The sequence below is a fragment of the Mandrillus leucophaeus genome, unplaced genomic scaffold (assembly GCF_000951045.1).
Source record: "Mandrillus leucophaeus isolate KB7577 unplaced genomic scaffold, Mleu.le_1.0 Scaffold287, whole genome shotgun sequence".
Lineage (NCBI taxonomy): Eukaryota > Metazoa > Chordata > Mammalia > Primates > Cercopithecidae > Mandrillus > Mandrillus leucophaeus.
In genome coordinates this window covers 3,359,685-3,369,777 of record NW_012102998.1, presented here as the reverse complement: position 1 = coordinate 3,369,777, position 10,093 = coordinate 3,359,685, and the positions used below count along the sequence as shown (strand labels likewise).

Here is a 10,093-nt window from a genome sequence, read left to right as displayed (position 1 = left end):
ATGCATGAGCATTTAAATATTATTTTTAGTTTTTTATAAATGTATTGGATAGAAGCACTTCCACTCACAAAAAGTATTTTAGCTGGCCAGAAGAAATCAAATATTTGGAAAAGATTATTTTTGTGAAAATATTTTAAAGCTACTTTAATATATACTGCAGGCTTTTCTACCAAGGTAAGATTCTGAATGTTCCCAGAGCACTGAATGACTTTTAATCACAATGCTGAGCAGTCTATCTTACAAGATGTTACATATTGATTCACTTGGTTATAACTTCAAAAGTATCCTGTGCTAAAATGTTCATAAGAGATGAAGCAATAGCATTCTGTTGTCCTCTGACACTGTCTTTCACAGGATCATACTTTTATCATAGTAATACATGGGATGTGACATCTGGTTAGAGAAGAAGAAAGGGCAGAGAAAGATCAGTGTCTTCATGATAGCAGTTTTCGTTCATCATGTAAGATGATAATGGACTGAACTTAGCAGCTTATAATACAATTTTCATTTTATTTTAAACATATTTTGAATGATATAAAAATATTGATCACAGTGAGTTTTACCAATTGTTGTTGCTATAAAAATGAATGCAGAAACAATATTTTTAGTGGAAATAAATTATATAGTTATTCTTTAAAAAAAAAATCACAAGAGAAAAATCTTGGCTGTTTGGTCATTGGTAGCAAACCAGTCTTTACAAGAGGCCTTTTGCAGATGAGCTCCAGTCCGTTTCTGTACAGTTATCCACACGGTTCAGGAAACGCAGACTTTTGTCTTTGTTAGCACGGACCCACAAGGGTCTCTCTGTTCACAGACAGTTCTACTGTGGCAACAGTTTTCCATAATAGAAAATCGATGAACTGGAAAACAGTACAGTCTTAGCTCACATGTGGTCTTTTCCAATATGAAGGGACACAACGACACACTTCTTCACTATATGAAAATCCTGGCTCACAAGGCTTCTGGCGGTTCGTACATGGCCGTCTGTAACAGCTAGGAGAACAAACAAGAACACACTTATGTTAAAGATCAAGGCAGTGGATTCATTATGCTACCAAGGTATTTCAGTGTTTTTATATTTCAGACTAGAACAAAATTACTAATTTTATGATGCAATTGTTCATAGATGTATAAAAGTTTGTTTCTGCTTAGAATTACAACATTTCAGAGGAATGGAAAGGCCTTAAAATAAAAGTCTTGCTTGGTGATATAACAAATGGAAGGAAGGATGAGGTATTGTAAGCATTAGTTCCTTTGAAGTGCTCTTTGCTTCATGGATGAAAGAAACATAAAACAGAAATTTTGAAAGTGAACATTGAAGGTCTGCTGACTTACTGTGATCACATAAGCATGGCTGAATTCACATGAGTCTGGGACTTGTATGGGACCCAGACTTCCAGGCAATTAAACCAGCCATGTTGGCAGAACTGTGGTCCTCAGTGAGCAGCCCCACCCTCACTCTTGTGTCTCTACTTGGCAGCTGGCTGCATGATGGTGGCTAACTCTTCCTTTCCACCTGGGCTCCAGGTGAAACAGAGGCATTCTGGGGCAGGGAGGTAAGAGGGACAATACTCAGCAGTAGGGTCCCCTTCCTCCCATCCTAGACTTCCGGGTTCTAGTAGCAGAGAGAAGACAAATCACCAACTAGTCAATCTGTCCCCTGTCCCGTTGCTCCAGTGAATTGAGACCTCAGTTTTTGAAATAGAGTCTCATTCTGTTGCCCAGGCTGGAATGCAGTGGTGCGATCTCGGCTTACTGCAACCTCCGCCTCCTGGGCTCAAGTCATTCTTGTGTCTCAGCCTCTTGAGTAGCTGGGATTACAGGCATGTGCGGCCATGCCTGGCTAAGTTTCTGTATTTTTTGTAGAGCCAAGATTTTGCCATGTTGGCTGGGCTGGTCTTGAACTCCTGGCCTCAAGTGATCTGCCCGCCTTGGCCTCCCAAAGTGCTAGGATTACAGGTGTGAGTCAACACGCCTGGTGAGAATTGGAGCTATTTTTGAAAAACTTTTTGGAGTATGAGCATGCCTAATGTGCGGGAATAGGTGTAAAGGGAAACGTGCAAGATGACCTGAGGGGAAATCGAAAGTGTGCTACAAAAATCCCTACACAATTTGGTTTTGATATTTCATTTATTTGGCTCTAGAAAAGAAAGCATGTCTAGTTAATTTTCTTAAACTTTGCAAATACGAATTCATAGTTGTGACTACTGGTATTCCTCTACTAAAAAGGGATATGATACTTAATGATCCATAAAAGCTGTTAATTAAGGCAATGAACCAAAGAATATATACTCTGCCCACTGCACTTTGTAATAAATATTAAGAGAGAATGAGGAGAACATAAATTTTCAAAATATGATATTTTCTCTTTTGCTCTAATTTATGTCACAAAGTCTGGAATTACACACTTAGAAAAATGAACATAGGATGAGTTGCAGTAAACGGAAAGCCTTTTTGAAAGAATGTATACTATTAGGAGAAATGCAATGATAGAAATGTTGTCTGTGTTCATATAAGAATTCTGTAGAAAAGTATGACGGCTGGTTAGTCTGTAGGCAGACATAGGAATTTCAGGTTTTTCAATGTATACTAAACTCACTCAAGAATTCAATATAAAACATAGTTTAATAAGGCTTAAAAAGATTGAGTGTCTGTATCCTTCTGAAAATACTAGCATATACATTTTTCAAATATCTTTTTGGTTATTACAGTAGGAATATGTAGGTAAAATTGGAATATAGTTCTTTCTCAAAATAAAATGATACTTACGATGTACTTTGCAGTATAAGGGAAGAAAAATATAATCAATGAGAAAGCTAGATTCACTAAAGCCTTTTTATGCAGTAGCTGAAATATTAGTTGAGGAAAATCATCAAAAACGTACATTACAATAAAGACACAAAACTCTTGAGAATAAAACGATGAACTTGTTATATACTGTGGAAAACCAATAATGAACATTAGTGAAGATAGTAGTAAATAAATGGAATACGAGCTTTTTTTGCTAAAAAGAACATTATCTTCCCATATGTAAAGAGTGGATGTAAAAGAGTGAAAGTGATTAAGAACCAATGCTCTGAAAATTTAGTATACAACTAGCAAAGTACAATGTCACGTCACAGAAGAGGTGAGCTGGAAGAAAAAGGCCACGGAAAGGACAGGTTACCTAAGGACAAAATTCTCTGTTGGATTTGGCAACTGTGAGGCCAATGAAACTTTAAACAGAGGTTTAACATAGCACTGTAGGCCATAAACCAGGTTGTAGTTGGTTGAATACATGGTAGATGAAAGAGGTGAAAACAAATGCCTCATTTTTGAGCAGCTCTGAAGACGACAGAGCTGGGTTGCTAAAGTATGCCCAGCTTCACAGTAACAGGCTAATAAAATAGAAGAAATTTGGGAACTTTTATAGACTGAGGGGGAAAAAGTAGAGCTGAAGATGTTAAAGTTACAGAAGAAAGAAGGAATGGCATGAAGCAGTGTTGAAGGAATGTGGAGAAAATGTCAAATGCACAGGTCTGGCTTAAATAGTAGGATCACCTTATTCTCTGAGATTAAAGAGGAAGAGATTCAGGGATAAACATTGAATGTGCTTGAGTCCAGTAACTTCATTTTTTTTTTTTCTTGGTGGAGAAGAGTGCAAAACCAAGTTTAAGAAATGAAGCTTGGGTACCTTTAACAATATATTCATTTAGTTCTCTAATTCTATCAAATACTTAGCTTAAATCTTTTCATTTCCAGGTATAATTCTATAGTCAATGGTACTATCCTATCCTTTGTTTGTAAGTTTTGCATAAAAATTGTCTGCATTTAGAACAGTTGTCCTAAATTATGTCTGAAAGCATTATACTTTTTGGTGGGGGTACAGTGGATTGCCTGGATGTATTTTGAAAACATCCCACAGGAGCCACTAATCTAGAGTATATTCAGAACTTGGATTTAGTTTTGATCCTCAAGGCTCCCATCTTGCTTTTTTGGAATCAAATTCAGTCTCATGCATTGGTTAAAAAAAAAATAAGATTTGGTTAAAAAAAATAAGATTTTATCTTTCAGAACTTATTGGCCTCATTCTAACAAGCAATTGCTACTTTGGTTAAGAAAACTGCTTTTAGTTTAGAACATATTTCTAGTAAGAGAAATTAAAACTCTTCATGAGGATCTCTTACCTGCATGTTTGGTGCTGGAACTTCTTTCCTTTTAACAAGCATTTCTGTGGACTTTCTGTACATTCACAGGCACATTTTCCAGGATTTAGGGGTAGATTTCTGGGGCAGGTTCTTTTACATACACACTGGCACGTGTTGTCATCAAATTCTCGGTTGGCCCCACATTGGCTGGGGAAGAGTTTGTTTTTACAGACACACCGGCATGAGTTTCTGTCTAGTTCTTTGTGGGGTCCACAGCTGGCAGGCCGAAGCCCCGCTCTGCAGACACACTGACAGGTCTCTTCATCCAGTTCCTTGTTTGGTCCACAGATGTCATGGAATCCATCTGTTGAGTCTAGACAAACAGTCAGAGCATCTTTACTATACCTTACTTGGTTCTGGGTGTGGCATGAAACAAAAGCTTCTAAAAGCATCTTCCTTTGTATGTTTTCCCTCAAAGGATTGTGTACAAACATGAGTATGTTCCTTTACAAAGGAGTTCAAAATAATACCAATGCGAAGTAGAAAATGTACTATTCTTTAGTCACTTATTTCAAAGAATGATGAATATTGTACATGTGGTTTTAATAGTAGAATATGTTAATCACAATATAGACCCTTGGCATTTAGTCTTTAAAATATCATTCTGCTTACCATCTCCAGCATCCGAGGAAAACATAAAATCTTCCTGAGCCAGGCATCTGCAGATGTGATTATTCCACATGTAATTGGTGGGGCAAGTCCTGTTTGCCACCTGGCACCTTTGGAAGAAACAGGTGAGGTTTAGCAATGGTGTGACTGGTACCTAGAAGGGACCATCTCTGCTCACATATGTATCAAAATAATGCTTATAAAAAAGCTTTAAAAACATCAGAATTATGAAATAAAATGTGAATGTTTTCTTCCAAACTATCTCTACCTACAACTGCTATCAAATTCCAACCCCAGAGGTGATCACTATTTGTGGTATGGTCATATAGGACACCAGATTTTATCTTTTTAAGGCAAACATGTGGATTTGTATAATCATATAGGGTTTTAGCTTGTGAAATATATAAGGTAAGACCTTTTACTTTGAAATTTCTTTTTTCCATTATACAATATCTCATGGACAATTTTGTAAGTCATTGAATAGAGTTCTGCTCCATTATTTTTGGTGGCTATGTAATATTCCATACAAACGATGTATCATTATTTATTTTATTTATCTCTTAGGTAACTATCTACATCATTTCCAATTTTGGCTTTTCCAAGCAATGCTGGATGGAACATCTGTGTAAAATGTATCTTTACTGACTTATTTCTGAATCACAGATCCCCATGTTGTAAAGGCTCCAGTAATGCAAAATTTCCACTCTGTACTCCACCAAAAAGTTATCAAAGATATTTTGTTTTGTTGTTGTTCTAGCTCTTTACTTCCTTCCTTGCCTCCCTCCTTTCTTCATTTGCTTCCCCTCCTTTCCCCTTTCTTCCCTACTTCCTTCCTTCTTTTAGTAAAAATTATGAACCTACAGGCTTCAATCAAGTACACCAATTGCTCCTTTGATGGTCCAATGGCCCCATTGTTGCTACCTGAGACCCCTCTCTGTTGGTGCCTACGTGACGTGAGCCCTCTCTGGGGTGAACATATATCACAAGCTCAGCTTGCTCATTTTCTCCTCCACACCTGGAATCATCCATTTCTTCAGAAGCCCTAATTCTTTTTGTTGGAAAACAGTGTTTTAGAGGCTATCATTTGAAATCGGAAGTGTTTAGTGCCATCACATCACATTACTACTAGATCTTTTCAGGGGGCAGAGCTAGAAAAATGCATGTATATCCTGTAGAATGTTTTCCTAGTTAATGTTTACCCAGTAGAAGGATTTTTGGTTTTAAATATCCTAATTTACAGAATACATACCAACTTCTCACTACCTCATTTTTTCATCTAATGTTGGTGTAGACATCAAATGGAAGTATTTATTTACGTCTTTCACACTCTATAATATTGTAAACAACTTTATGTGCTGGAAGAATGTTGAGTTACATTCCAAACTGATTTTAGAACAGAGTAAGAATCCTATGTAGCCATCTTAACATGTGCATTGAGTATAAACAAACAGGCCATTTGCTAAGAAAGTTTTGTAGTCATACTCAGTGTGACAATACATCTTTCTTTTAATAATAGCCTGATAACTCTTACAGCATCACATGAAGGAATTTTTCAATAGAAAAACAAGCAAACCTGCATTTTACAACCAAAATGCAGCTTCAACATCTTCCTTCAGCTTGAACATCATTTCTGAAGATTGACCAAAGCTTTCCTGTCCAGCAGTCACTATAGCATCTACTAGACATAGGGAAGGTCTCTTCATTCCTCTTAATATGACAGTTTGTCTAAGATTGTCCGCTTGTCCTCCATCCACCCATCACCTTCTGCAAACAGCAATGACTGATTTGACCCTTCTTTGTCCCTTCTTGAGTTTCTTCAAGAGTCATGTCTCCTTTAGCATGGTGAAAAACAGTGTATTATGGGTCTTTTATTTAAATTTTGACTTTTAACTTTTTGATTGCTGTGTTACTTGCTATGCTATGCCATAAAGTAACAATTTCTCGTACAGCACACACACAGTCCATATAACTAGATACAAAGCAACTGTATGTTAGTAACAGCAATAATTGCTGGATGATTAGGAAACAATATACAATTTAGATTTTATCAAGATAGTTTGTCACTTTTCTACAGGCGTTATTAGGTATCAATTATTCTACAAGAAATAGCTATGTTTTGGTTTACCTTCCACTCACTATAATTGTTACCATTTAGAACAACAGAAACGTGCTCTCAATATCTATTTTTGGGAATAGATTACTGATCTCAAGCAAGAGATTCTTGTGTATATTTTTAGAGAAAACATTTCATACTGTTGCCTCCAAATCCAATTAACATTACTGGATTTTAATGTACTACCTTGACTTCGTACTAATAACTTCCATGAAAACCTTGGCTTCTAACCGTCTTCATATAAACTGTCATTTGTTTTATCCTGAATATATTATGTACTTTTGTGCTTTTACTTTTGAAAATGTCAAACATGGATGTAATTATAAGAGTTAAGACTATGAGAAAAATATACAGTCAGAGAAGTTCTGTATCATCAGCAAGTTTCTTTTTTTAGCTTTTTGGTTTATATTTTCAGGGTATCTTCTTGCCAAAAAATTGTATATATGTTTTTTCTCATTTTGTTACACAGATGATAGCATCCCTTACATACTATTGTAAACCTTGTTTTTTCACTTACCAATATTTCCTGGAGAACATTGTACCTTCCTACTAATTTTAGGGAATTTCAAGGGCAAGTCTCTACTCATTGCACATTTTTGTCAATATTTTCTTGGTTAATCATGAACATATATTGTTCTAGATAAAATGCAGACAGTCAGTACTTATCAATGGTCCAAAACAGTATCATTGTTTTTAAAATTTATATCCTCTTGATTGTTAGTGTCCTTCCATCAAATAAGTTACAACTTATGTTAAGTTCTATAATAGCAATGCAATTATTCCTGGCTGCATGAAACTCACAATCTTCTTCTATAAATGATGGCACAACCATTTTGGTCACGTTGCTTCAATGTTGATTGATATATGGTTTAAGTAACACACTGCCACGTTGGCATCAAGTGGTCATTATACCGTGTTGGTAGGAAGACATCTTTCACTTTACCAACATGTGATTTATACTGCCACTACCTAAACCAGTGCTATTCCAACTGCTGCTTGCAACCCATTAATGAATCATGAAATCAATGACATGGGCTCAGAAATGCATTTTAAAATGTAACAGAATGATATATAATAAAAATAATAAAATACAAACCAATAGAATGCATGTGATACAGACTGGTTCCTAAAGAAAGCACCCTGCTTCAAAAGTGAGGAGCAAGTTCTTGGCATTTAAAATTTCTCATGTAAAAATGGGGGGGGGGGTCAAAATTTTCAAAATATTGTTATTTTAGAATGAAAGGAAATGCGGTCATGATGGACAGAAGGTTTAGTAAAATTTGGTTATCTCCTTTACATTTTAATCTCCAAAGCATTTCTCCTTACTGAAGTTTCTCTTCTAGCTCTGAATATTAAAGTGTTTAATACTTTAAATTCAATTTAAAGTGCATAAATGCTTTAAAGGTTTATAGTTATTTTTTTTGTATAGTGTATTTATAAAAGACATTGATTCAAAGACATTTTGTCTGCAAAGCAGGGAATTGCACAATTATTTGCAAGGTATATCTACACTGAGAATCATGTGAATAAACTAACTTTCCTATCCCCCGACTGACCCCACCACACTCACACAGACACAACCACAATCCTGCCTATAACATGTATGAAGGATAAAGATGCTTTTTACCAGACTTGTTTCATTAATTATTTTCACAGCTTCACTTGACTTTGGTTTGGCAACTATTGCTTTTTGCTGGTTAAAATCAGATGACAAAAATATGAGTATATGCGTTTTTCAAACTAAAGAACAATTAACGTTAAAGAAAATCTTATTTGCGTTTATCTCTCCTTGGAAATATTAACAGATAAATGTGTTCCAAATATGTTCTGCCACATTATATTCTAAATGTTGGTTAATAATTACTAGCTCTTATGCTTTGAACATCATAGCAGGCTATTTTGTGCATGCTATTTTTGTGATTCTTTCATATTCTACACTTTTTGGCACTGAGGTTTTCCTACACTTGGAGATTTCTTGACTCCTCAAATTCACATTTAAGGAACTAAAACATGCTATCACCTTTTGTTTGGCCTTAGTCAGAACTGAGCTGAAATGTTATTCTTTGTCAAAGAGCTATAATCTGCTATAATCTTTGACATACATACATACACACACACACACACACACACACATAATATTCATGCATTTTTCCAGCTTTATTGAAGTATGATTGATAAATATTGTACATATATAAGTTATACAAAGTGATGTTTTGGTATATGTATACACTGTGAAATGATTACCATGATCAAGCTAATTAACATACCCATACCTCAGAGAGTTACTGTGTGTGTCGGGGGGTGGGAGGGTGTCGTGAGTATACTATTGAGTAACTATGCTGTACTATACGTTAGGTCTCCAGAGCATATTCACCTTGTAACTGCAAGTTGTCACCCTCTAACATTTCCCCGTGTCCCCCACCCCCAAGATGCTGGTGACCACTCTTCTATTATGTATCTATGAATTCTACTTTCCTAGATTCCATATATGAGGGAGATCAGCAATATGCATCTTTCTATGTCTGGCTTATTTTACTCAGCATAATTTCCTCCAGGTTATTTCATGTTGTTGCAAATGGCAGGATCTTTGTAATATATTTCTAACTGAGAAAAATTAACTGCACCTTGATTTATGTTAAACTACTTATCGATTTACTTTCCCAGATCTCTCTTAAAATACTTCACAGATCATTCAAAATGAGTAACATTAATTTAATGTGAATTCAACTGTAACACATGAGGACTTTTTTGAAAAGCAAATTATTTCTATAGATATGAACTGCATTATTAATCAAGTACTCTCTTTGGAAGCTCTTTTAATAAGGTTTTTCACAACAATACAGCAAATGAAAATTTGGCTTACTATGCGGCACCTATGGTTCCATAGCTGTGTCCCTCAAAGAGCCTTCCTACCCCTAGTCTTGTTCAATGGGAAGTGTGAGCCACTAGCATTAGTGAAACCCATGTTTCAAGGCAGGTACCATGAGCTCTCATATACTCCTTCAGAACATCTTCATGTTATTCAGTGGGTTATCAAACAGGATGTTCTGTACTTTATTAAAGAAACAAATAGGCCATGCACGGTGGCTCACTCCTGTAATCCCTGCACTTTGGGGGTCTGAGGCAGGTGGATCACGAGGTCAGGAGATCGAGACCATCCTGGCTAACACGGTGAAACCCCGTC

The 10,093-nt window shown here is 36.0% G+C and overlaps 1 protein-coding gene across 1 annotated transcript in view; it reads right to left on the bottom strand.

Annotated features, from left to right (window-relative positions):
* Positions 1–486: 486 nt before the first annotated feature.
* The window catches only part of VEGFC (vascular endothelial growth factor C), a 61,776-nt gene continuing 52,169 nt past the window's right edge, over positions 487–10,093 (bottom strand). The window contains exons 5-7 of the mRNA XM_011985557.1: positions 4,800–4,906; positions 4,167–4,500; positions 487–993 (exon numbers count right to left, since the gene is read on the bottom strand). Of these exons, the coding sequence (XP_011840947.1) occupies positions 879–993; positions 4,167–4,500; positions 4,800–4,906 (556 nt within the window). The 3' untranslated portion in view covers positions 487–878. The remainder of the gene's footprint in view (positions 994–4,166; positions 4,501–4,799; positions 4,907–10,093) is intronic.